The sequence below is a fragment of the Rhinoderma darwinii genome, chromosome 13 (genome assembly GCF_050947455.1).
Source record: "Rhinoderma darwinii isolate aRhiDar2 chromosome 13, aRhiDar2.hap1, whole genome shotgun sequence".
Lineage (NCBI taxonomy): Eukaryota > Metazoa > Chordata > Amphibia > Anura > Rhinodermatidae > Rhinoderma > Rhinoderma darwinii.
This window is the reverse complement of record NC_134699.1, coordinates 8978774-9006759: the sequence shown is the minus strand read 5'-3', so window position 1 is coordinate 9006759 and position 27986 is coordinate 8978774. Positions and strand designations below refer to the sequence as shown.

Here is a 27986-nt window from a genome sequence, read left to right as displayed (position 1 = left end):
AACTCCCAGCATTATTCTGGGAGTCAGGGCATGCTGGAAGTTGTAGTTTTACAACTGCAGAGCCACAGATTGCAAATGTTAGTTTTGGGAATGTTTAAGCTTACAAGATTTTACTTAGGGCCGTGTATTAGGGTATGTTCACACGGCCTATTTTCGGCAGTTTTTCTGAAGCAGACGAGCTGTTTTTTTCGCGCGGCTGTTTTGAAAAATGGCCGTATAAAAAACGGCCGCGAAATAGAAGTGCAGGACACTTCTTGGGATGTTTTTGGAGCCGTTTTTCATTGACTCTATTGAAAACAGCTAAAAAAACGTCCGTAAAAAACGCAGCGAAAACGCAGCGCAAATCACGAGTGGCTTAGGCTATGTTCACACTGAGTTTTTTGACGAGTTTTTTTACGCAGAAACCGTGCTGCAAATCTCATCAAAAACGGCCCGAATATGCCTCCTATTGATTTACGCCTCTGATCTCCCATTGACATCAATGGGAGGCAGAGAAAGCGTATTTCGCGGCATTTTATGGCCGCGGGCGAATAAGGCAGCGAAAATCGGCGTGCAGGGAGAGGAAAATCTGCCTCAAACTTCCAAACGGAATTTTGAGGCAGAAATTCCGCCTGCAAAAAACTCAGTGTGAACATAGTTAAAAAACGTCTGAAAATCAAGAGCTGTATTCCCTTAAAAACAGCTCCGTATTTTCAGACGTTTTTAGTCTAGCGTGTGAACATAGCCTTAGAGTCACACTTACATATATTGTCAGATATGGGACATCTACCTAGCCTGAATGGCTGATAACAGAAAATAATGGCTTGAATTCAACAGCACTGCAAATGTAGAGAAGATAGGATTTAGGGGTAGTGTCCCTTTAAATGTTAGTCCTAGTAGATACACCTGTGTGGTAGGGGATGGGATGAGTGGTTGATCGTACAGGTGATCTGCAGGACAGGTTGGGGGAGGGGTGACACATTTTACCATAAGTTGTGGATTGTGGTTGGGGGTAGGGAGTTCTGGAGGGGGGACATGGATGGTTCTTCAGCAGCTGAGACATTGTATTAGAGTGAAGCCTATATGTCCAAGTCTATAGCGACTCCTGCCCGTGGTGGTGGAGAGAGGATGGAGCTTCTGAGCAGCAGTTTACAGAAAAGAGCTGAGAACTTCCAGAGACAGACGGAGATCGGCCTGGCTGGGGAGCAATTGAGGTGAGGACCCCCCATCTTGTTCCTTAGAGGGGTCGTGTTCTCGCTTTCTCTGTATACATATTTCACAACTTTCTAAGATACTTTGTTTCAATTCTGCACCATTTGTAAGATTTTTTCTTTGCTGTGAGTGAATTGGATCATTTTATTAAAACTTCTCACAGCTGAGGGTTTGTTACAGTTCTATCCAGTCTGGGCAATTCTCTGAGCAGGGCTGGAACGAGGCCTTTCGGCAAATTGCTCCCCGTCCGTAGAACTAACTCAATGCTGGCTTATTAGGGTGCGTTCCCACGAAGCGGTGACTGCGTGCGTCCAAAACCGCGATTGCGTGTGATTGTTCTTGGCCACGTGATTATGCCGGTAAGACCAAATTATAATTTTTTTTTTTTAAAATTGCGCAGCCATTGGACACTACATGTGGTTGTGGGCGCTGCAAATGGGATCGCATCCTTATAGACATAGGCCCCGTGCACATGACAGTATTTTTCATCAGTAATTACGGACACATTCATTTCTATTGGCCACGGACGCCTTTCGGTATTTTTACTGATGGGCGTCCGTGCTGAAAAAAATGATAGAACCCGACCTATTCTTGTCAGTAATTACGGCGAGGACTGTCCCATAGAAATCTATGGGAGCTTCCGTAAATACGGACGGCTACTGATGAGCATGTAACACGCTGATGACCTTTGTATCCTCCCTCCTTTTTTATGGATCCTTATATACAGATGCAACACGGACCGTATTTACAGACAGTATTTTGAGATAGATGGCCGATACGGTCGTGTGCATGGGGCCTTAGGCGGGATTCACACGACCGGGTCGGGTCCGAGCCCGAGTGCCGGCCGGTAAAATTGGCCATTCTGCCCGGCCGGTTTGCATAAAGTTATGCATCCGTGCCGGGCAGATCCGGACAGTGACATCAGTGGCAACTCCTGAAGGGGAATCCCCATGTGTTCGGGGATTCCGCTTCAGGAGTTTCCCCTGATGTCACTGCCCAGATATGGACAGAGACATCAAGCGCTCTGTCCAGGAGCGGAATCCCCGAACACACGGGGATTCCGCTCCTTCAAGGAGCTAAAGTGCGGCTAGCACATAGCAGAGCGGGGAGATACCTCCCTGCTCTGCTATAGTGGCGTCGCTACAGTAGTAGCAGCCGCAGCTGCTGCTGCAGCTGCTAGCGGCGCCATCAAAGGTGTCGCCGGGCCAGGGCGCTTTTAAAACAAACAGGAGAAGGGAGCCAGCGCAGCGCTCCCTTCCACCTGCTGTACACCCCGGCCCTGCCACACCGTGTACAGCGATGCCATTCGTCAGAATGGCATCAACTCCTCCTCCTCACATGCACTCTGCGCTGTGAGGAGGAGGAGATAGAGCGCAAGAGCCGGAAAACCCGGCCGTCACTCGGGACACATCCCGGTGATGGCCGGGTATTACCCGGCCCCATAGACTTCTATGGGAGCCGGGTACCCGGGCGAAAATAGAGGATGTCCTATTTTTTGACGGGCGGTTTTCCCGGCCGTCAAAAAATCGGTCGTGTGAATAGCCCCATTAGGGGTCTATTATTTCTAATGCAGCCGGGTGCCGGCCGATTTATGAACGGCCGGCACCCGGCCGGGAAACCCTGCCGTGTGAATGAGGCCTTAGGCTGGGTGCACTGTTTGTTTGATCTGTGTTTAGCGCCATTGTTAAATTGCATGTTTAAAATAAAACAATCTGTAATGCGTCCTAGTTCTCCGCCACTGGATGGGATTGGATACATCGGCTCAGTAGATGGTATCACACGCGGTAGGCTTAGATCTGTCTCAAATTCACAATGAGATAACGGAGACGTCATTACTCAACATTCTAGAAGGACTGAACTCTACGATGGTTACATTTCTAACGTTATATGGAATGTGTCGCGTACTGTGTGATTTGTCACTACCTCACTTTCCTGCAGGCTGCGACTACACAATGCAAAGCTGATCAGGGATCGCTGTCGGCAAACACTCACCTACCCAAACTCTGTTGTGGCAAAGGACTTAATAGATTGGCTGATTGAGCACAAGGAGGCTCCAGACCGAGAAACGGCTATTAACATCATGCAGAAGTTTGTAGATTCTAATGTCATCCATCATGGTGAGCTCTGGTGATCGAGGTGCCCCCTATGGGCATTAATAGAACTGCTAGACTAATTACTACGTTTTCTCCTATGTACAAGAATATAACTACTATAATACTGCCCCTATATACAAGAATATAATTACTATAATACTGCCCCCTATATACAAGAATATAACTACTATAATACTGACCATATATACAAGAATATAACTACTATAATACTGCCCCATAATACAAGAATATAACTACTATAATATCGACCCCTATATACAAGAATGTAACTACTATAATACTGCCCCCTATGTACAAGAATATAACTACTATAATACTGCTCCTATATACAAGAATATAACTACTATAATACTGCTCCCTATATACAAGAATATAACTACTATAATACTGCTCCCTATATACAAGAATATATCTACTATAATACTGCCCCTATATACAAGAATATAACTACTATAATATCGACCCCTATATACAAGAATGTAACTACTATAAGGGTATGTTCACACGGCCAAATTTCAGACGTATACGAGGCGTATTATGCCTCGTTTTACGTCTGAAAATATGGCTACAATACGTTGGCAAACATCTGCCCATTCATTTGAATGGGTTTGCCGACGTAGTGTGCAGACGACCTGTTATTTACGCGTCGTCGTTTGACAGCTGTCAAACGACGACCCGTAAATTTACTGCCTCGGCAAAGAAGTGCAGGGCACTTCTTTGCCACGTAATTTGAGCCGTTCATTTAAATCAATGAAGCACGGCTCAAGGTTTACGAGCGTCTCAGACGCCTCGTAAATTACGAGGAGGAGCTTTTACGTGTGAAACGAGGCAGCTGTTAACAGTCTGTCTTTTCACACGTAACTGCCTCTCAGCGTGTGAACATACCCTAATACTGCTCCCCTATATACAAGAATATAACTACTATAATACTCCTCCTATATACAAGAATATACATACTATAATACTGCCCCTATATACAAGAATATAACTACTATAATACTGCCCCCTATGTACAAGAATATAACTACTATAATACTGCCCCTATATACAAGAATAAAACTCCTTTGTGTCCCCCAGGAATAGGGGTCTGGATGTAATTGATTTCTCAGAACCACCCCCCCCCCCCCTCTCCTATACATATCCCACTGGCTTAAACTATAGTTACTTCTTTCCACAGTGTGCGATGAACATGACGTTTTTAAAGATGCCAAACTGTTCTACCGATTTCGCAATGATGATGGCACCTTATCCCCCACTAAGCAGATGAAGATAGTTGTCCGAAGCCAGCGGCTGTTTGAGACGTGAGTTAACTGGTGACGTTACAGGGGCTGTGCAGGATATGTCCAGGATGGCTGCCTTTATTTGTTTGTGTCTAGTGTGATCGCATAGCTGGCTCCTCCACGGAGGTTAATGAGGCTAAGCTGCAACGCCACAAACCATATTTGTCTAATCCAGGGCGTCCCCTCTGAGGGTATGTTCACACGCTTAGCAAAAAAAACTTCTGAATCTGTTTTCAAGGGAAAACTGCTCCTGATTTTTGCGGCGTTTTTATCTGGCCGTTTTTGGAGCGGTTTTCTAAAGTCAGCTATCGCTATATGCGCTTGCTCCGTTTCCCTGGCGACGAGTCCTGGGATTCGCGCATTCTCTGATGAGCGATGACGCCCGGCGGCGGCATTCTCACGTCCACACGGAAATAACGCTCATGCGCCGTTGTAACTAGCATTTGATTGGCCATGAACAGACCACATGACCAGCCTGGTCTTTGATTTAAACTGGGTACTGACAGGGAAATGGCACCCCTTGAAAAAGCTACATGCGAAACGCGCGTCGGGGCGCTACCTCACCCTCTGGGTCACGCTACTACTCCCTTAAGCATGGGTAAGTGTAGGGTCTGTCGGGTCTTATATACACTTACTGCACCTGTCACTTTCACTATGTGTAAGCTCCTATTTTGAGCGCTTTACCTCCCTGTTTTTTATCCTGACATATACCTATTTGTGTGGATACATCCCTGATCGGGATAGAACAACCCCGTGACTTCTCATGCTATATATATATATACTGTCTGTACATGTAAACATTGATCCAGATACAGACTTGTTTTAGATTCTCTATTTTCTGTTAATTTTCTATTTTTCCAAATCTGATAGTTATGGCCTCTGTTCCAATGGTATATACCAACTAGAGAAACGGCAGTTTTTTTTTTTTTCCATTGAAATAAATGGGCACGTTTGGACGTGTTCTGCTTCAGATTTTATTTTATTTTTTTCTCGTGTGTTTACGGTCCGAATATAGGCCGTGTGCACATACCCTAAAGCTGGGTTCACACGAGCACATTAACGTCCGTAATGGACGGACGTATTTCGGCCGGAAGTCCCGGACCAAACTAAGTGCAGGGAGCCGGGCTCCTAGCATCGTAGTTAAGTACGACACTAGGAGTCCTTGCCTCTCTGCAGGACAACTGTCCCGCACTGTAATCATGTTTTCAGTACGGGACAGTAGTTCCACGCAGAGGCAGGGACTTCTAGCATCGTACATAACTATGATGCTAGGAGCCCGGCTCCCTGCACGGAGTTCGGTCCGGGACTTCCGGCCAAAGTCCGTCCGTCCATTACGGACGTAACATGGTCGTGTGAATCCAGCCTAAGAGTCAGCCCCAATCTTCTTTTTGTCAATTTGAATTGTGCTGACAAGTGGGTAGATTCTGGATGCAATACTGCCCCCTGTATACAAGAATATAATTACTATAATACTGCCCCTATATACAAGAATATAACTACTATAATACTGCCCCCTATATACAAGAATATAACTACTATAATACTGCCCCTATATACAAGAATATAACTACTATAATACTGCCCCTATATACAAGAATATAACTACTATAATACTGCCCCTATATACAAGAATATAACTACTATAATACTGCTCCTATATACAAGAATATAACTACTATAATACTGCTCCTATATACAAGAATACTGCCCCCTATATACAAGAATATAACTACTATAATACTGCCCCTATATACAAGAATATAACTACTATAATACTGCCCCTATATACAAGAATATAACTACTATAATACTGCCCCTATATACAAGAATATAACTACTATAATACTGCCCCTATATACAAGAATATAACTACTATAATACTGCTCCCTATATACAAGAATATAACTACTATAATACTGCTCCTATATACAAGAATATAACTACTATAATACTGCCCCCTATATACAAGAATATAACTACTATAATACTGCCCCCTATATATAAGAATATAACTACTATAATACTGCTCCTATATACAAGAATATAACTACTATAATACTGCCCCCTATATACAAGAATATAACTACTATAATACTGCCCCTATATACAAGAATATAACTACTATAATACTGCTCCTATATACAAGAATATAACTACTATAATACTGCCTCCTATGTACAAGAATATAACTACTATAATACTGCTCCTATATACAAGAATATAACTGCTATAATACTGCCCCCTATATACAAGAATATAACTACTATAATACTGCTCCTATATACAAGAATATAATACTGCCTCCTATGTACAAGAATATAACACTGCCCCTATATACAAGAATATAATTACTATAATACTGCTCCTATATACAAGAATATAACTACTATAATACTGCCCCCTATATACAAGAATATAACTACTATAATACTGCTCCTATATACAAGAATATAACTACTATAATACTGCCCACTATATACAAGAATATAACTACTATAATACTGCCCCCTATATACAAGAATATAACTACTATAATACTGCTCCCTATATACAAGAATATAACTACTATAATACTGCTCCTATATACAAGAATATAATACTGCCTCCTATGTACAAGAATATAACTACTATAATACTGCCTCCTATGTACAAGAATATAACTACTATAATACTGCTCCCTATATACAAGAATATAACTACTATAATACTGCTCCTATATACAAGAATATAATACTGCCTCCTATGTACAAGAATATAACTACTATAATACTGACCCCTATGTACAAGAATATAACTACTATAATACTGCCTCCTATGTACAAGAATATAACTACTATAATACTGCCCCCTATATACAAGAATATAACTACTATAATACTGCCCCTATATACAAGAATATAACTACTATAATACTGCCTCCTATATACAAGAATATAACTACTATAATACTGCCTCCTATGTACAAGAATATAACTACTATAATACTGCCTCCTATGTACAAGAATATAACTACTATAATACTGCCTCCTATGTACAAGAATATAACTACTATAATACTGCTCCCTATATACAAGAATATAACTACTATAATACTGCCCCCTATGTACAAGAATATAACTACTATAATACTGCCCCCTATGTACAAGAATATAATTACTATAACACGTGGTGTTTCATATCTCATAGACCTTCCTGACCATCTAAGATCTTCTTTTTTCTCCCCTCTCTTCAATAAGGATGATCGCTGAAGAAGATTCGATCCTTAAAGTTCGGGAACACGGCTCTGAGCGATATAGAAGAAGTTTCTTGGGTTCGGAGATCTTGGATTGGCTGGTAAAACACGGTGAAGTTTCTTCTAGAAGAGATGGTGAAAAGTTGTGCCGCGCAATGCTGGAATGTGGGATCATCCAACATGGTATGGATTTTATAGAAGACGTACAAGTGTTTTTTGTTTTGTATTTTTAATATCTTTGCCTGAATTCCTCAACAGTCACTGCCTTCAGCTGCACTATATGGACAGAATTATTGGGACACCTACACATGACACCCTCAGGGGTTCTTATGACATCCCATTCTAAATCCATTGTTAATATTGGGTTGCCCCCCCCCCCCCTTGCAGTAAGACAGCTTCCACTCTTCTGGGGGCTTTCTACAAGATTTTGGGGTGTCTGAGTTTTTGTTCATTCACCCAGAAGAACATCTGTGAGGTCAGGCACTGATGTTGGGAGGGGTCATGGCTCATCATCGCCGTTCTAGTTCAGCCTTAGGAACGTTCAGGGCGTATACACTGCATCAAGTTGCGCAACATATCCGCTCGGAATGCCGACCGAAAACCCGCACCACACTGGTGCGTTTTTTCCGGAGTAAATTCTCCTGCATAATTAAAGAGGCTCTGTCACCAGATTTTGCAGCCCCTATCTGCTAATGCAGCAGATCGGCGCTGCAATGTAGATTACAGTAACGTTTTTATTTTTAAAAAACGAGCATTTTTGGCCAAGTTATGACCATTTTCGTATTTATGCAAATGAGGCTTGCAAAAGTACAACTGGGCGTGTTGAAAAGTAAAAGTACAACTGGGCGTGTATTATGTGCGTACATCGGGGCGTGTTTACTACTTTTACTAGCTGGGCGTTGTGTATAGAAGTGTCATCCACTTCTCTTCACAACGCCCAGCTTCTGGCAGTGCAGCACTGTGACGTCACTCACAGGTCCTGCATCGTGTCGGCACCAGAAGCTACAGATGATTCTGCAGCAGCATCGGCGTTTGCAGGTAAATCGATGTAGCTACTTACCTGCAAATGCTGATGCTGCTGCAGAATCAAGTGTAGCCTCTGGTGCCGACACGATGCAGGACCTGTGAGTGACGTCACAGTGCTGCACTGCCAGAAGCTGGGCGTTGTGAAGAGAAGTGGATGACACTTCTATACACAACGCCCAGCTAGTAATAGTAGTAAACACGCCCCGATGTACGCACATAATACACGCCCAGTTGTACTTTTACTTTTCAACACGCCCAGTTGTACTTTTGCAAGCCTCATTTGCATAAATACGAAAATGGTCATAACTTGGCCAAAAATGCTCGTTTTTTAAAAATAAAAACGTTACTGTAATCTACATTGCAGCGCCGATCTGCTGCAATAGCAGATAGGGGTTGCAAAATCTGGTGACAGAGCCTCTTTAAGCGCAGGTAATTGGGTAACTTTACGTGGTCTGCACTTGCTCTTCGGCGCCCCCCCCCTGCTCAGCCTTGAAGTGCAGACCACGTAAAGTTAGAGTTGCTGCGGTTCCTTCCACTTTACAATAATATCACTTACAGCTGCAGGTGGAATATTTGGGGGGGGGGGGGGGGAGACGTCTCCGTCTCCGAAACTGACTTGTTACAACGGTGACGTCCTATTACAGGGCCACATACCATAAAACCATTGCCTCCTCCATTGCTTAAATTGGTTGTCCAAGAGTAGAAACACATGGCGGCTTTCTTCCAAATATCAGCTCCACACCTGTCCATGGTGTTTGATACTACAGCTCCGATCCATTGAAGTGAATGGGGCTGAGCTGCATTATCCGAGACAGCCTGTAGACAGGCGTGGCGCTGTTCTTGTAAAAAAAAAAAAAAGCAGCCATTTTTTTTTCTTATCCTGGACAAACCCTTTAAGCCATACTTTCCCAGACTCCAGAACGGCAAATGACTGATCCGTCTCCTCTTCCCATATATTGACTTGTGTAGGAAAGATGTGGGTCGTTATTGATGGGTGTATTGCTTGGCACCCAGCTTTCCTAGGAACAAGTTACTTCCGGTCTGATACCCCCGTTTTTCTTCTCTCGACAGTGGCCGAACTACATCACTTTTCCGACTCCGATTTGCTCTTTCAGTTCACTATAAATTTCCGACGTAGAAGAAAACTGATAGAAGTCCTGAACGATCCCTCTACCTCCATAGACCGCAGACAAGACTCTCCGGACAGTCCGTTCTGCCTGCGCAAACTGAGCTCCGAGCTTCCCAACTGCAGCTTTGTGTGTGGTAAGAGGATAATTCAGGGCACGATCTTAAAGGAACAGTCCATATAAAACTGATATTTTGTGTTATGCCTTAGTGGGTGGGGCATGACACAAGGATCCAATCAACAACTGAGCTTATCCTTGTCTTGCCGGCCCCTCAAGCGATACGCTGCCTCATGCCCAATGCATCTGTTTTGCCCAGAAGGTTCCTGGAGGTTAGAATTTCTCTTAATGAGACTTGTAGTTCGTCTTTCCAGCAATTCCCAAAAGGCAGAACCTTGATAAAAACTTTTTGCACTGGTGAATACTTAATCTCTAATTTTTAGGATTCATTGACCGGACACCTGCCGCTCTCCAACAGTTGTCAAAGTACAACTCCCAGCAAGTCCAAAATCTGAGCATGTTGGGAGTTCTACTCTACAGGCTGGGGACCACCAGCTTGATATATCCAGTGGTTTAGTATTTGCTTTTGTTTTTATAGAACTGTGTAAGGTTTTTGTTAAAGACTTGGCCACCAGGTGGCAGCAAAGCTCATTGACGTCAATAGATTATTATGATCAATTTCCTTTTTTTTTATATTTTGCCTTTTTAATTTTTATGATTTAAGTTTTTTGCATTAAATTCTTTAAAATGTCTTTCCTTTGCAGCCAATGACCCAAATCCTGCACCGCCAACATTTGTAAAGAGAAGCAGCGCTGGAGGCCTGGGGTCTGGTGCTGGTTACAACTACCCTGCGGTCACCAAGCCGGCAATGACGCCCCCTTCAGGTACTTTAGCTGCAGTTACAGTTCTATATTGTCTATGTATCCCCTACACCTGGTACAAGCAGCCATTACTGTGATGTGGGGGATCATTTTGAATGGCAAATGATCTCCGCATTTCCTACATTGTAGTTCTGAAAGCACCAGTGACTCTGGAGGAACTGCTGGCACCGGGGGCGCCGTACATCAGGAAGACCCTTAATGTGAGTATGGATGGCCTTCCTGTATTGTCTTAGGTGTCCTACATGCTGCTGCTCTTAAGATCTTCATAGTAAATTTTTCTCCAGACCTCCCTTTTATTCTGGTTTTATTTGAATATTCTACTCCAGTCACACCCAGAGCTGTATTCAAAGTTCTGCAAGTTGCCTTGTAAGCAGGGTGTAGTTTCATCTACGCTCTAACGTTGCAACCTCTCCTAATGGGTAACAAGTAGCATTTTGAATGCAGCTCTGGATGTGACTAGAGTATAAAATATAAGAAAAGTACATAATGGATTGTGGTCTGTGGACACATCTAAATCCTGTATAATGACAAGCGGTGTGAGGTCTGATGGTGCCCCTTACCACGTTTTCTAAAACGGCCGCATTTTTTTTAACAAACTTTTCTAAGGGTCCAGTACTATAGTTCAGAGAAACTCCTTTCCCTGAATACACTTGCAATTTCTGCCTTTTTTGCCTCCTAGGGGGCGTTCTGTAGATGGCTCCCATTAACCCGAATACAAATTGCCCTTTAGTATTTGGTAAAATGTTTAGAGGCCTGTGGTGAGGCAATAATGCCCACATACAGTACCCCTCCGAACCGGTTCTACAGTTGCTTGCGTGTAGTGGTAGGTGCACGTCAAGATGTGTTCGACTGAAGTTACTGGGATATTTGAGTGGTGGTACACAGAACTCGGGCCTGACTGACAGTGAACCCCCTTGCCCTTGAGCCCCATGACCTAAGTAGGTTCTCCATTTTCATACCAACAAAGTGGAAGGATAGTAGAAAATAACTTGTCTGGGAGCTGGCACATTAAGCTATGACCTGAATAAAGGGGCATAGGGCCGGCCGTCTTGTCAGGTCTTCACGGATTTCCGTAACTTGTCCTATGTGGCCAGGACTCCATTGAAGTCAATGAGTATCCAAGCTTTGTCATGGAAATCCACAATTGAGGGCCGGAGTAGAGTCGGCGGTGGTTTTGCCCTGTACCCAGAGCTGGCACGTTATCATTCGGGGCATAGGTTGGTGGGCTTAGTTGCCATTCCCAATGCTGCCTTCTGATAAGTCAGAACAAGAGATCTGGTGGTCCATTCGGACTTAAGGAGTAGGTGGCGGCACCACTGGACATACATTTTGGGAAGGGCTTGATCTACAAAGGGCTGGCCTTCCCTCTCTTCTTACACCTATGGAAGGATCTAGGAGATGGCCAACCCATGAATGGCCACCTCCTTGGCTCTTGGGATTTGTAGGTGAGAACTAAACCCAACCTTTATTCTCTTTCCAGATCATGGGTGATTCTGTGGGTTGGGGGTTTGTGGTCCGCGGGACGGGCCCATGTCACATTCAGGCTGTGGATCCTGGTGGACCAGCGGCTGCTGCTGGGATGAAGGTAAGGAGATGATCCACTGCTGGGTGGTCACCATACATGTGATTGAGATACTGTTATATTGTCCTCTCTCTCTCTGTCCAGATCCGCCAGTTTATCAAGACGGTAAATGGGGTCAATTGTCTCAAATTCCATTACCAGACCATCTACAAGCACGTTGTGGCCGGTCCTCGGGCCCTCATCCTGGAAATATTGGAGCCCATTGACTGACCTGATTTGTAGCTTCAGTTTCTTACCCTTTGTATTCACCATGTTTAGTGATCTTTGCTTTTAAGGGCAGCTATCCCTCTTGTAAGGAGCACTATTTTGGGATGGGGGAGGGTCTTTTTTGTGTAGAACCCCCCCCCCCCCCCCTCGTTGGTTTTCATTGATCTTAACTTAATTTCTATGTAAGTGACACAGTCCTACTGATTATGTTCTGTCATTCAAATGCTAATAAAACTATAACCTAAATTGGTGTCTGGATTGCATCGCCACCTGGTGGCAGGTATTGGAAGAAAAACTTTTTTTATTTTTTTTCTAAGTTAGGTATAATAAGTGAGCCGAGGTCATTCATGGGAGTGGTTCAGAGAAACTGCTGGAGATGAAAACTGTGTAGGAATGTGTGTGGGGGGGGGGGTTATTAGTTGTGGTAAAAGTAGAACCCCCCCCCCCCCCCTCTCTCTAGCTCGGATGCAACGACCTAAGTGTGTTCGGTCAAAATCTGGGAGTCATGTGAGGTTTTGAGAACATTCAAGAATCTTGGATAGTAAGATAGCTGGAAGATTCCTTTGAAAAAAGTTCATCCACTTTTTTATTAACTAACTCCACCCTAGAGGCTTCAGTGGCCACCAATGGTATAGAATTTGTTCATGAATGTTCCTCTTAGTCTGCAGTGTTTCACTCTTTAGAACAGCAGTTTGTGCTTCACAGCTGCTTTTTCCTAATCGGGACAGACTATAGTCGGCCATCTTGAAGTTATTCATCCAAGTCTTCTGGTCACCCGGTCACCTACCTGCACACAAGTATACACACTCTTGCCTTTTCTCTCCTTCATCCTCCGCTTCTCTTCATGTCTTTCAGTTTTGTGCATAGTCACTCCTGTCATTGGCCTATAAAGGGAGGCACCAGTGCACTGAGGTAGGAACGACCACATGATAACTATTCATTTCATTGGACAGTACATGGCACTCGGAGCGCAGCTCTGCAGGAAATGTTAAACCGGTAACTGGAAAAGCATTTAAAGGGGTTTTTACACTTGGTAAATAAAGCTCAAGTTATCCCATAATCGTCTATCACCTATATGCAGGATCGGTGATGCATATGTGATCGGTGGGGGGCCTGACAATTGGGAACCCCAACAATCACAAAAACGTGCTTAATTTCTATGGGGCTGCCAGGAACAGTAATGGAGCAGTGGCTGAGCATGCACTGTACCACTCAATTTCTATGGGGCTCCCAGGATCGGTAAGACAAGCTCGCTCAAGTGAGCCAGAACAGAGCTGCTGCAGAGGAAAAACTTTCAAGATCCCTGCTTGCTGTCAGTTTTTTTTTTTTTTTTTTTTGAACGGAGAGGCAGATTTATGAAGCTGTTCAAGATTTAGACAGCATAAACTCAGACCAGGCAGTCTGTAGGTTCACTAATCGTCTCAGTGGCACATGCTACGACTAATTTGGCATTATATGCCACGCTATCTATTTTTTTTTTTTTGTAAATTGGGCCACGCCCTTCCTTGCCTAAGCCACACCCCTTATGAACTTTTTTTTTTTTAAGTGTGTTTTGCGCATTTGTGTGATTTTTAAATTGGGCTCAAATCTAGTAGTTAATCTCCCTCAAAGTAACATGGAAGGATGCTGGACATATATACAGTGATCGAGCTTAATTTACAAATTACTGAACAGTCCCTTTTAACAGTCCTGAAATCTCCTTCTGATTCCTTGCAGCAGCCTCGTCCGATCAGGGTAATGAACGGTAGAAGTTTGTCTCGTAGACGTCGTCTCGAAGATTATAACTTGGTATTGGTTGTAATGTTTGTTAACCAGTGTCCAGCGCAGTATAGTGACGTCTGCTCAACCCCAGTGTGATGCTGCAAAGCCGAGGTTGATATGATTCTTGCATCGTATCAATTCTCTTCCCACTCCTCCTCCCCGTAACCTCAACTGCATCCTTCAATAAATCCGATAAGTCTCTGTCCTACATGAGCGCAGACGATTCTGGTATTTCTTACTGATTTTATTTAACCCTCCTTTGCATGAAGCTTTTGTCATGGTCTCCAGTTTGAGGTCCTTAAAGCTTAATCCTTTTATCCTTTAACCTGTTAATGACCACCAATACGCCTTTTCACAGCAGCCAGTAATGGGCTTCATACCGATGCAGTAGCTGTTTCACGGCACTGCATCTAAATAGAGCAGGGAGACTATAAATATCCTCAGGTAGCTAAGGGTTGGGGGCATCCCTGCTCGAACATGTGAGATCGACTTCCGTATCGATCTGACGGGTTAATCTGGTGAGATGCGGCGCTCGATAGCGAGTGCCGCATTGGAGTGGTTTTGGAGAGCGCGAGGGAGCTTCTTCTGTCACCCCACCGGCAACCGGAGTAAGATCGCCGAGTGTCGGTGGTTCCTATGGCAGCTGGAGGCCTAATAAAGGCCCTCAGGTCTGCCACTAGTTATGCCTGCTAGGCAGTTTTACATGGACAGGCACTAATACACACTACAAAAGTATTGCAGTGTATTATAAAAGCGATCGGAGGAATAGTGCAGTCCCGTAGTGGGACTAGTAAAAAAATAAAAAATAAAAATAAAAAAAAGTTTCATAAAAAGTGGAAAAAAAACCCACTTTCACGTACAAAATGCTATATATATATATATATATATATATATATATAAATAAAAAAAAAATGTTAGTTATTTGATATTGCCATGTCCGGAACGACCCCGACTATGAAGCGATTACATTATTTAACCCGCACGGTGAACGCTGTAAAATAAGAAACAATGGAAAAATTGCGGTTTTCTGGGAATCCTGCCGTACAAAAAAAGTGATAAAAAGTCGCATCTACTCCAAAATGCTACTGATGAAAACTACAAGTCGTCCCGCAAAAAAAAAGCCCTCCTACAACTGCATCGGCGGAACAAACAAAAAAGTTACGGCTCTTCATATATGGAGACTCAAACAAATAATTTTTAAATTAAAAAGTGTTTTTACTGGGTAAAAGTAGTAAAACATACAAAATCTATACACATTTGGTATCGTTGCAATCGCAACAACCCGCTGAAAAGTTATTGTGTAATTTATATCACACGGTAAACGGCGTAAATTTAGTTTTTTCTTTTTTTTTTTTTTCTCTTTCCCGCCCCCCCCCCAAAAAAATGTATCAAATTCTATGTACCCCAAAATGGTGCTATTAAAAAAATAAAAATAATAAAAAAAGAATAAATACATTGTCCAGCAAAAAATAGCTCTTTGAATGTGATGATGGAAAAACGTAAAAAATAGCTTGGTCATTGGGGCCTAAAATAGGCTGGCCACTAAGGGGTTAAAGGTTCTACAACTTTCTCACAGACTGTCTTTCAATTCCTCACCAAGATCTCTGCTTTCTGTCCCTGAATAAGGATATTCTTATTTACATGATACTTCTCACAGCTGAGAGTTCGCTACACTTGTATCCAGTCTTGACAATCCTCTGTGGACTCCAGACTGATACATTGTAACCAGGATAAGAGGAACATTTGGGCTGATGTGTTTACCTCCTACAGAGGATTTTTGACTGGATACAAATGTAACAAACCCTCAGCTGTGAGAAGTATTAGGTTTTTGGCTTCTGGATGGAATCTGCCAAGTAGAAATTTTGGGAATGGTGAGGAATTGAAACACCTCAGAGCTCTTATTATACGATCATATATTTTTGTAAAACTGCTAAATCTGGTTTATTGTATAATGGCGGCCGTGTTGTCTGTCACCCAGCTTTCCCAGACGCAGATGAAACGAAGAGACCTCTGCAAACAACTTGAAAGAAGATTTATATTTTCGCGTCCATTTTCCTAATTTTAGGGGAAATAACTGAATAAATCTTCTTGATTTTCTGAAGTTTTCCTACCAGCTGGTGTGTGCAGTAGGAGTGGGATGTAGTGTCTGGGAGATGTTTCGGGGTTGGGCAGTGGGAGGTGTTGAGATATAATCTGTTATCTCTTCTGTATCCCACAGACAGTGATCTGGGACCCTCCTCATATCATGGAGTGACGGCTGGGACAGTAAGAAGACGCTGCGCTGGTGGGTATAATACACACTGATGTATAATAAAGGGTCAGTTTATAGCATGGGCAGGAGACCGCCACCAGCACCTGTAGGGGGCACTGGCTGTAATTGTATTGCGTATTTATGTGGGCACTGGATGGTACTATTGTGTAAGCACTCGGCATTATAGGAGTACTGTATGGAACAATTATGTGGGCACACTAGATAGCAGCACTGTGTGGGTACCCTAAGTCATTATTGTGTGGCACTATTATATGGGCATGCTGTATAGAAGCAGTAGGTGGGCACGCTGTATGGAAGCATTATGTGGGCACTATGGCACTATATGTAAGTACTGTGTTGCACCTTTATGTAGGCATTATATGATATTATATGAGCACTGTATGACAGTGTTATGTGATTGTTCTTTGCAGTATGTGGGCATGTATGGCACTATTAAGTGGGCACTGTACTAAAATATTATGTTATGGCAGCATTATGTGGGCACTATTTAGTTATTTAGGCAATTTATGGCAGGATTATGTAGGGGATTGTACATCTGCATTATTTGGGGCACTCTTGTGCTATTATGGGGGTACTCCTGTGTTATGTTGTCACTTTATGGCAGGGCTGTTTAGGCACTGTAGAGTAGCATTATGTGGGCACTATTGTGTTGGCAGTTTATGACAGAATTATGTAGGCACTGTACAGAAGCATTAAGTGGGCACTGTTGTGCTATTATGCGGGCACTGTTGTGCTATTATGCGGGCACTGTTGTGCTATTATGCGGGCACTGTTGTGCTATTATGCGGGCACTGTTGTGATATTACGCGGGCCCTTTATGGCCGGATTACGTAGACGCTATATTGGGGGTATTTCATCAGTGGATAGTACTTTTATTTGGAGATATTCTAGTAATGCTGTCCTCTGTCCCCAAACATGTGGCTGGCCCCCGTATTACCCAGGGCCCCTCCATTGTACATCCAAGTCCTGATTGCAGATCTCCCACAATCTTATTAACAATCTGTTACCAGTCGGGTTTGTGGCGGCCTGTACATCCTGAAGACGGCGGGTGACCGGCGGGTGACAGCCTCGATCATCACTGACCGCTTATCCATTCTCTGCTTGTAACGGGAGATTCTCTGATTTGATGTAACTGAAGCGTAATCGTTGTATAATGAGAGCAACTTTCTAAACTTTGTGCTCAAATTCCTCAAGATCTCTGCTTGCTGCCAGTGAACTGGAACATTCTCGTTTATTTTTAGAGACTAATCATGACTAACTGGTCCTGTTCCAGTGTCTCCGAAATGTCTTTTGCAACGAGACCGGAATTTGTCGATGTAAACATGGAATTTTCCATTCACTGACAGCAAACAGAAATCTTGACAATGCTGAGAAATTGAAACACAAAGTATATTAGAAAGTTGCAGAACTTTTCATTATACAGTGATTAGGATTCAGAAATGTTTGTGTTTGCCTCCTATCTATGGACTGTGAGGAGCAGCCTGCACCCCGGGCCAGACGCTGCCGGTGACCCCCAGTGGACGGTCCCAGCCCCTTCTATGTGAATTCCTTAATATAATTGGGATCTAGGTCCCAGACACAGCACCACTATTTACCTGACGCTCAAGGAACGAGCATTTAAAGGGGCAGTGTCATGAAGACAAACCTTTCAAATGTCCTATAACAACATATGTACCTTATAGAGGGGGGTCCCCCACTTTGGACCCCTTCTATTAGCACAGCATAAAGTAGGGGTATAGCTATGAGCCTACAAAGGTAACAGTCACACCCGGGCCCTTGAGTCTGGGGGCCCATAAGGTCCCTCTGTCACATATAAGGAGAACAGAACGGTCATAGGGGCATGATAGTTGGTGGCCCTATTACAAATGTTGCATCGGGGCAAGGAATATTTAAGTTGCCCACAATGAGCGCCTCTTGTGGTTGTGGACCCGGCCCGTCTGCAAATTCAATGTATGGCCAGACTCGCAGTTATCAGCTGAGAAATCTTGGTAAGGGGTTTTGCCCCCCCACTTTCCTAGCTTGCTGAAGTGATCTATACCATATTGCGGCATAAAAAGGCACGTTTGCCATTCAGGAGCCCGGGAAAGCTGCATATTGGAGCTATAGTAGTACCTATATTGGTTGTCCGTTGTATCTGTTCCTGGAAAGCTGGGTGGTGACCAATATAATATGTAAAGGCGGTGATATTAATGGCCACCCAGCTTTCCAGGAACAGATATAACTTAGAATAGCTGAATGGAGGATGACTCGGGGGGCTTCTAGGTGCAGGATATTGAGGAGGGGTCTCTTTACTGTGCGGTCTATGAATAGGAGATATTTCACCTGTCTCATTCCATCCGTCCTCAGATCGCTCACCATGACGCTCCACATTTCCCGTCTGTTCGTCTTCGCTGCCGTGTTCATCCGGGTTGTCAGAAGTCTCCAGAACTCAGGTAAGATGATGAGACTCCGGGGCAGGGAGCGCAGACACTGCCCCAGGCACGAGACCTACACCCACAATGACAACTCTCATCATCCGCCCTGGGAAGTCTTTCCATATTCTATTCAGCTGCATCTGTCTCCTCCACAAGTGACAGCCACTAATGGCAGCCATACAGTGCCCACAGGGGATGTCACCCAGCTTTCTTCTGATTCTGAGAGGTGTATTATAAATGTGTTATCCAGAGCTACAGTGTGCAACAGTCATAAAATGTATGTCTGACACTGTTATGGGGGCGGCTGTGGCTGTCACTGTTATGGGGGGCGGCTGTGGCTGTCGCTGTTATGGGGGGCGGCTGTGCCTGTCACTGTTATGGGGGGCCCTGTTGCTGTCACTGTTATGGGTGGGCCCTGTGGCTGTCACTGTTATTGGTGGGCCCTGTGGCTGTCACTGTTATGGGTGGGCCCTGTGGCTGTCACTGTTATGGGTGGGCCCTGTGGCTGTCACTGTTATGGGTGGGCCCTGTGGCTGTCACTGTTATGGGTGGGCCCTGTGGCTGTCACTGTTATGGAGGGTTCCTGTGGCTGTCACTGTTATGGGGGGCGGCTGTGGCTGTCACTGTTATGGGGGGCGGCTGTGGCTGTCACTGTTATGGGGGGCGGCTGTGGCTGTCACTGTTATGGGGGGCGGCTGTGGCTGTCACTGTTATGGGGGGCGGCTGTGGCTGTCACTGTTATGGGGGGCCCCTGTGGCTGTCACTGTTATGGGGGGCCCCTGTGGCTGTCACTGTTATGGGGGGCCCCTGTGGCTGTCACTGTTATGGGGGGCCCCTGTGGCTGTCACTGTTATGGGGGGCCCCTGTGGCTGTCACTGTTATGGGGGGCCCCTGTGGCTGTCACTGTTATGGGGGGCCCCTGTGGCTGTCACTGTTATGGGGGGCCCCTGTGGCTGTCACTTATTGGGGGCACTGTGGGCTGCCACGTTAATGGGGAGGGCATTGTGGGCTGTCACTGTTATGGTGGACCCCTGTGGCTGTCACTGTTATGGTGGACCCCTGTGGCTGTCACTGTTATGGGGAGGTCCCCTGTGGCTCTCACTGTTATGGTGGACCCCTGTGGCTGTCACTGTTATGGGGAGGTCCCCTGTGGCTCTCACTGTTTTGGGGTGGGGGCCGCTGTGGCTGTCACTGTTATGAGGGGCACTGTGGGCTGCCACTGTGGGGGGGGGGGGCATTGTGGGCTGCCACTGTAATGTGGAGGGCACTGTGGGCTGCGACTGTAATGGCGGGGGCACTGTGGGCTGCCACTGTAATGGGGCACTATGTATACTTGTCATCCCTCTCTCCCTTCTCCATAATTCTTGAGTTCCGTCCAATCCCACTGTTGAGTTGTTTTGGTTCTTTTTACCTCCATGTTCGGTCCGGTGCTGGACCGTCAGATGTTCTGGACTATCGGGGGTCATTTCTCCCCCTGGTTCCTGTGACTGTGGTGGTTCCGCTATAATGAATTTATCCCCCGCTCAGATTGTTTTAGTATTCATAGTGGTTTGTGAACACGTGGTTGCGCTATTCTTGCGTCTCGTTGACCGGCTGTTACTAGAGGACACGTCACGTACAATTTAGGGGAAAGTTTGTAGATGTCTAATTTTCAAGACAAAGTTATAAAATGTCTTTCCTTCCGAACGTTGTGATTTTCTCTGACCCCCGGTCACGGCTCTGCTACAATTAGCGTCCGACCGAACATTCCCTGACACATTTTTGGGCCGTGTCTGCAGTAACGGGTGTGAGGAGGGGGCCTAAGACCTGCGAATGTCACACTGTCTCCGACCTTTTAGACTGGGTAATGGCCCAGCTGGGAAACGGCAAGTGCCTAAGTGTGAGCTGGAGATAATGGCCGCCACTGTTCTGCACAGACAGGCCGCCCTTGTTCTCTGTTCTTTGTGGGCAAAGGGCGGAAATCCTAGAGATGGCATCGGATCTGCGTCTTATTTATGGAGCTTGTAAGGGGAAAAAATAAACTACAGAGGAGGGCGGTCAATATGTACCATTCAGGAATATGGGAAAGCTGGGTGACAACTTCTTTGGGGAGCCTTAATTTTATCCACATTCCATCCGCATTAGTTGTCACCCGATTCTCAGATGAGGATGACTCAAGGCCAGATATTTATTACTATGTTAGAGCAATTTCTCCACGTTGGACGGTCCCTTTTTATTGGAAGACTGCCCCGGAAATAAGCTGATCACAGGTTGTCCTACTACGTTCAACCCAGTGATCAGCTATGATCTGCAAGGGAAGTGTTTATTTCCCTGCAGCGCCACCACAGGAGAAATGATGCATTACATGTTGTCATCACTGATATTTTCTCTTAGTGCTTGGACGTGTTGAGTCCTCCAGAGTTGGAGACGCTCTTTGTAGATATTCTCCACTTGATGGAGGTCCTGAATTAGAGATGATTTATGAGGATGAACGGATGTCTCGCCTACAGTGGATGTTGGGGAGGTAGTTATCCTTCTATGGCCAGTTATAAGAGTGAAGAACATCCACCTAGATACCTCCAGGGTAGAATATTATAAAGTCGAAACCCCCAGGAGAGAGTGTAAGGAGGTGTGGATATCCGATACCATTGGTGCTACTCTACTGGGTGAACGTGGTCAGGGTTTCAGAACAATTCAACAAACGTTGCCTGTGACGTCTGTATGTCTTTGGCCACCCTACCCGTACCAAAACTCATAGTCTGCGCATATCACAAATCCTACTCTGCCCATACCATAATTCATAGTTTATCCATACTCCAATTCATAGTCTACCCATACCAGTACTGATACTCTACTCCTTACCACTACCCATAGTACAAATCTTACCACTACCCAATCTTACCACTACCCAATGTCTTATCAAACCCTGATTCATAGTCTATCCATATCACTGCCCATACTACTACCTATAGTCTACCTATGCCACTACCAACAGTCTACTCTACACCACTGCCTCCACCTCAACCCACACCACTGCCCATACCACTACCGAAAGTCTATGCATACCACTACTCTTACCTCTACCGAGACCCTACTCTTACCACTACCCAGACCCTACTCTTACCACTACCCAGACCCTACTCTTACCACTACCCAGACCCTACTCTTACCACTACCCAGACCCTACTCTTACCACTACCCAGACCCTACTCTTACCACTACCCAGACCCTACTCTTACCACTACCCAGACCCTACTCTTACCACTACCCAGACCCTACTCTTACCACTACCCAGACCCTACTCTTACCACTACCCAGACCCTACTCTTACCACTACCCAGACCCTACTCTTACCACTACCCAGACCCTACTCTTACCACTACCCAGACCCTACTCTTACCACTACCCAGACCCTACTCTTACCACTACCCATACCACTGCTGCCACCATGACCCACACCGCTTCCCATACCGCGACCCACACCACGACCCACGACCCACAGCCTGCGCTTACCGCGACCCATACCGCTGCCCATACTGCGACCCATACCGCTGCCCATACCGCGACCCACAGCCTGCGCTTACCGCGACCCACCATTGATCTTCACTTGTGATAGACTCCGGAATATTTTTTGCAAATCTTTTTGAATTTTCTAGGTAGTCCTAAAACCTCCAGAGTCAAACAGAGCTTCTTTACAGAAGTCATCATGACATTTATGAGCAAAGAAGGGTTACTCTCTTGCGGAACGGAAGATGTAGCTTTATGGGGACAATGAATTCCGTTTGTCTATGAAGATGGAAGGAAGAAGAGACGTCACCCCTCAGGCCAAAATCATAATGGATGCTCTGACTATTCATGTTTTACTCCCAGCGGCGGAGAAGGGGAGTGGTTATTCCCCGTCGCTACGTTTAGATGTAATATGAATTGTTCTGCACTTTGAAATGTGTTCGTAGACCCTGAAGCAGAGATGTCCCACCACCCAGCGCTCTGCCCGCCTGTCTTGTGCTGACCAAGCTTAAAGCTGTTAAACCTCATGGATGCGATGAGATTGGGCATAGTGCCTGTGGGCAGTGATAGTGCGGAGACCGTCCAGACTGGTAGTAAAATCACATCCAGATCAGTCTCCAAGACTCCTCCAGCCCTGGGTGAGATCTGTGCCATCATCTTCTTATAACATCCCTGACGCTTTCCACCCTGATAGAGCTGAGAGACTGATGGCACCAGACAAGCGCCGCTCATCTCCAACTCCTATCTGCAGACTCTCTACTTTCTCTACACTTCTTATTTTCCATCCTTGTTCTTCCATCCTGATAACTCTCTACTCAATCTACTTTCCTTTCTTCTCCCCTCTTCTATGTATCCCACCTGCTCTCCATCCTTTCTTTCTCTTTCTTTCTTTCTCTTTCTTTCTTTTTCTTTCTTTCTTTTTCTTTCTTTCTTTCTTTCTTTCTTTCTTTCTTTCTTTCTTTCTTTCTTTCTATCCCCAACTGTCTCTATCTTTCTCCCTTGTAATATTTCTCTCTTTGCCCCTCTTCTTCTTCTCCTCCTTTTTTCTTCTTTCTTCGCTCTATCCCTCTTTTTTTCTATATCTCTTGCCTCTCTTTGCTATATCTCTTCCCTTGCCTCTCTTCCCTTGCCTCTCTCTTCCCTTGCCTCTCCCTTCCCTTGCCTCTCCCTTCCCTTGCCTCTCCCTTCCCTTGCCTCTCCCTTCCCTTGCCTCTCCCTTCCCTTGCCTCTCCCTTCCCTTGCCTCTCCCTTCCCTTGCCTCTCCCTTCCCTTGCCTCTCCCTTCCCTTGCCTCTCCCTTCCCTTGCCTCTCCCTTCCCTTGCCTCTCCCTTCCCTTGCCTCTCCCTTCCCTTGCCTCTCTCTTCCCTTGCCTCTCCCTTCCCTTGCCTCTCTCTTCCCTTGCCTCTCTCTTCCCTTGCCTCTCTCTTCCCTTGCCTCTCTCTCTTCCCTTGCCTCTCTCCCTTCCCTTGCCTCTCCCTTCCCTTGCCTCTCTCCCTTCCCTTGCCTCTCTCCCTTCCCTTGCCTCTCTCCCTTCCCTTGCCTCTCCCTTCCCTTGCCTCTCCCTTCCCTTGCCTCTCTCTTCCCTTGCCTCTCTCTTCCCTTGCCTCTCCCTTCCCTTGCCTCTCCCTTCCCTCTCCTTCTATTCCCCTCTTTTCTCCCTTCTCCTCTTCTTCTAGGACTTTCCTTGGTTTCAGGTGCACTCTTCACGCCTCGCTCTGATGCTGTCACTGCCTCTTACTTCCACCTCAGTCCCCGGCAGCTGTCTTCAGGCGTCACAGTCCCAGCTGGAGAGAGTTCTGCGTGCAAGTGCCGGGACTGAGCTCACACACTAGAATCCAGACCTGCAGGCACATCCACATATAATACCTTCTATGAACTTTCTGAATTGCCTGGAAAGTGCAGATCATGGAGGGCCCAGCGCGCTTTTTAACCCTTCCCTTCTCAACTTTTAGGAAATTAGGGCAACATGATCCTTATTTTTATTACTTAACTTATTTGCCAATGGTGCGGTCCCTAATGAAACGGCAGCGAAATGTTATGTTAAGAAGGCAATAGCTGACTGCGACTCTGAACTCACTAAATGGATGAAATTCTTTTCATTTTGCATTTTGGTAATTGATTTATTATCTGCAGCGGAGGGAGGTGTCCTGCAAAGTGATGGTAGGAGAAATCTTAAAGGGGAGGCGTGAACAGAGGAAGGGGGGACCTTGAGCTGCAGTGTAAAGCACGGAGGAGTAGAGCAACAAAGCCTCTGTTGACTACCCAAAGACTCCAATAGACACTTCAGCTCAGCTGGAGTCATATCTGTAAACCCCAGACAACACTAAAGGCACCTGATTCCAGTTGAGTAGAACCCAAACGGCCTCCTGTTGCCACGTGACTCTAGCGCCACGTCACTGCCACTCGATTATTTAAGGGGTTGCCCGGTTTTGAAACATATTTGTGACCGTCCATATCAGCAAAAATCTAATGTGTATGGGGCTGCCTGACTGTCCCCTGATATATGGACATGATGGAATTTGGTAGACCCTATGCTTTATTCTCCCAGAGATAAGCGGCGCTAGGGGTGTCTGACTGCCGCTTATCCCCTTCAACCCAACAAACAGGAAGGCTCAGCCAGTGGATTTCAGTTATCGACGCAGATGGAGCTCCGAGCAGAGACAACTTAAAGGGCTTGTCTAGGATTGAAAAAAATTATACTTTTTTTCCACTCTATTAGGGGGTTCAGAGTTAATAGAGCGGGGTACCTGATTTAAAACCTCCACCAATTAGCAATAGCGCTTACAAAGAGTGTCTCCTGCTCTGGAGGACCCAGTATCTCCATACATTACACAAACCATGCATTGTTTTCAATAGGCACGGTGTAATTCTTGATTTCACCTGTGGTGGTGCTATAGGTAAATAGATCTGGTTGGCCCAAAGATTACAGCTGATCGATCACTGGGGGGGTCTCAGCAGTATATGTTTGGGGGATCCTTCTAATATAAAGTAATTGTCCACCGCAGATCACCCACTTTAACTATTCGGTGATGGGTTTTTTTCCACATCCCCCTCTACTTTGATCTCACTTACCTCCTGTATATGAGTCATGTAATTGGTTTCGGAGACCAACGCACCTTCCCGGTCCCCATCTCTTTTCATTTTCAACACTTGCATTTCGCGATGCGGCGTCACTATGGTAACAGTGGTCCATTAACCAGGTGACCTCCATAATCGCTGACACTAGTGTATTTACCAAAGCCGCTGTCATTTCTCGCCTCCCTCCATCGTTCTATATGTGGCAGCTCCTGTGAGACGTTCTGCTGGTCAGTCACTGGAGAAGTGAATGGAAAACGTTGACAATCGGGTGACATTCCATCAGCGGATACATGCAGAGGCTAAGAAAACCTGTATAGACCTAATACATCTCACCGCTGAGGGTTTGTTACAATGTATCCGGTCCACACAAACCTCTGTTAGCTAAACACATTAAACAGGGCCGGTTATAGGAAGGGTTAAATGCACAAGAGCCCCCAGCCTCCTAATTCTCTCAAGTGCTCCTCAGATACTTTCAGCAGCAAGACTTAAAGGGCATGTCCAGGATTAGAAAAAGGGACTTTTTTTTTTTTCCAGAAACAGCGCCACTTTTGTCCATAGGCTGTGTCTGGTATTGCAGCTTGGAAAAAAATCCTGGACAACCCCTATAAGTTGTCTTTGCTTGGTGCTCCACCTGCGCTGATAACTATGAATCCACTGGCTGAGCCTTCTTGTTTGTTGGGTTGAAGGGGATAAGCTGCTATCATACACCTCTAGCGCCGCTTGTCTCTGGGAGAATAAAGGCTCGGGTTTGTTAAAGTCCAACATGTCCATATATCAGGGGACAGTCGGGCGGCCCCATACACTTTGGATTTTCTGCGGATCCTGTCGGTCACATTTGCTAACAACTATCTTATGTATATAGCCACACATACTGTCACTGGGAGGGGCCCCTATTTAATTTTTGCCCCGGGGCCTCCTCCCACCTCAATTCTACTCTGCACATCAGCAGCACAATTCTTTTTCCTGTCCTGATAGTTTGCTACAATGTATCAGTGCAAGTAAAATGTATCAGTCTGGAGTCCACAGAGGATTGTCTAGAATGGATACAACTGTAACAAACCATCTGCTGTGAGAAGTATTAGGTCTGTACCGGATTTCCTGCCTCTCAAATGCAAACAAGAAAGTTCCCATTCACTGACCGCAAACACAAATCTTGAAAATGGTGAGGAAGTTCATCTTGATCAGTATGAACAACATATTCATCTATAACAGTCCTTGAACCAGAAGAGCTTGCGCTCTAATTTTTCTGGCACGTGTGCCTTGTGGGCTGGGGACAGGTCTGGTATAAATGTTTAGTGGAAAATAAGGTTGTCCAGGATTAGGAAAACATGGCTGTGTTCTTCCAAACACAGCGCCACACCTTGTCCGCAGGTTGTGTGTGGTATTGTAGCCATTACTTCAATGGAGCTGAGCTGCAATACCAGACACAACCCATGGACAGGTGTGGCGCTGTTTTTGAAAGAAACCCCTTTAAGAGCCATGGAAGATATTGTACCCATCACCCAGATAACACCATCTCGTTTATTTATATAAGTTTTAATTTTTCTCATTAATATGTCATCCACGGTGGTTACATTTGCCAATTTTATGCCAGTTACAGCCAATTATGTTGCTCGGCTAATGGTAATTGAAACTGATTATTCCGTTTTATAATACAAATTGCGATAAAAGTTCCGTCTCCTCAAAATAGAGCCATTAGGTTTCCAATGTGTTGGATTTTGCATTCATTAAAGTCTTAACCAGGAGGAAACTTTGTCATTGAGAACATTTCCTGCGACGGCTGCGATATATAGTCTCTGCATACAACGTGTGGCCGTTTACCAGTCCGTATAGTATATGTGTCCTTAAAGGCGCTGTCTGCTCTAGGAAACCCTTTTTAAAATGTGCTTTTTGGGTTTTCTGAGATAACAGAGGGAGGGGGGGGGGGGGTCCTCTGTTCAGGACCTTCATCTCTTAACCCAGAGTGGCTACAAAGAGGGTGTCTCCCTCTGGAGGACCTGGTGTGTCCATGCATTACACAGACAGCCCATTGATTTCTATGGGCACCATGTAATGCTCAATGTCTCCAGTGGTGGCACTGCAGGGAAATGTAACATTTGCTGTCCTGTTTACCCATAGATCGCAGATGATTGCTGGGGGTCCAAGCATCAGAACTACCTGTGATCAGCTTCTCATATAGGGACCCTTCCACGCTGGACCATCTCTTTACTTTTTATTATGTATCTAGAGGGAATATTCTAGATAGACCATGAAGGTAACAGCAGTAAATGTCGATCTACTGTATAGTCTGATGAACATTTTCTTTAACACTATAAAAACTGTTCTATTGATGGGGACA

General features: G+C 45.2%; 1 protein-coding gene across 1 annotated transcript; it reads left to right on the top strand.

Moving 5' to 3' along the window:
* Window positions 1-1062: 1062 nt before the first annotated feature.
* On the top strand, window positions 1063-12822 carry LOC142666247 (DEP domain-containing mTOR-interacting protein-like). Its single transcript, XM_075846235.1, has 9 exons — window positions 1063-1193; window positions 3130-3308; window positions 4483-4606; window positions 7822-8000; window positions 9915-10106; window positions 10732-10851; window positions 10978-11048; window positions 12329-12433; window positions 12515-12822. The coding sequence occupies exons 1-9, from the start codon at window positions 1063-1065 to the stop codon at window positions 12638-12640; spliced, it is 1227 nt and encodes a 408-aa protein (XP_075702350.1). The 3' UTR covers window positions 12641-12822.
* The last annotated feature ends 15164 nt before the right edge of the window (window positions 12823-27986 follow it).

What these genes read in the sequence shown, in the direction of transcription:
- LOC142666247 (XM_075846235.1), top strand. Translation starts at nt 1,063, where the DNA reads ATGTCCAAGTCTATAGCGACTCCTGCCCGTGGTGGTGGAGAGAGGATG. An exon ending in ATGTGGGATCATCCAACATG is followed by an intron (nt 8,001 to 9,914) that starts GTATGGATTTTA and finishes TTCTCTCGACAG; the next exon opens with TGGCCGAACTACATCACTTT. An exon ending in CAACTGCAGCTTTGTGTGTG is followed by an intron (nt 10,107 to 10,731) that starts GTAAGAGGATAA and finishes TTTCCTTTGCAG; the next exon opens with CCAATGACCCAAATCCTGCA.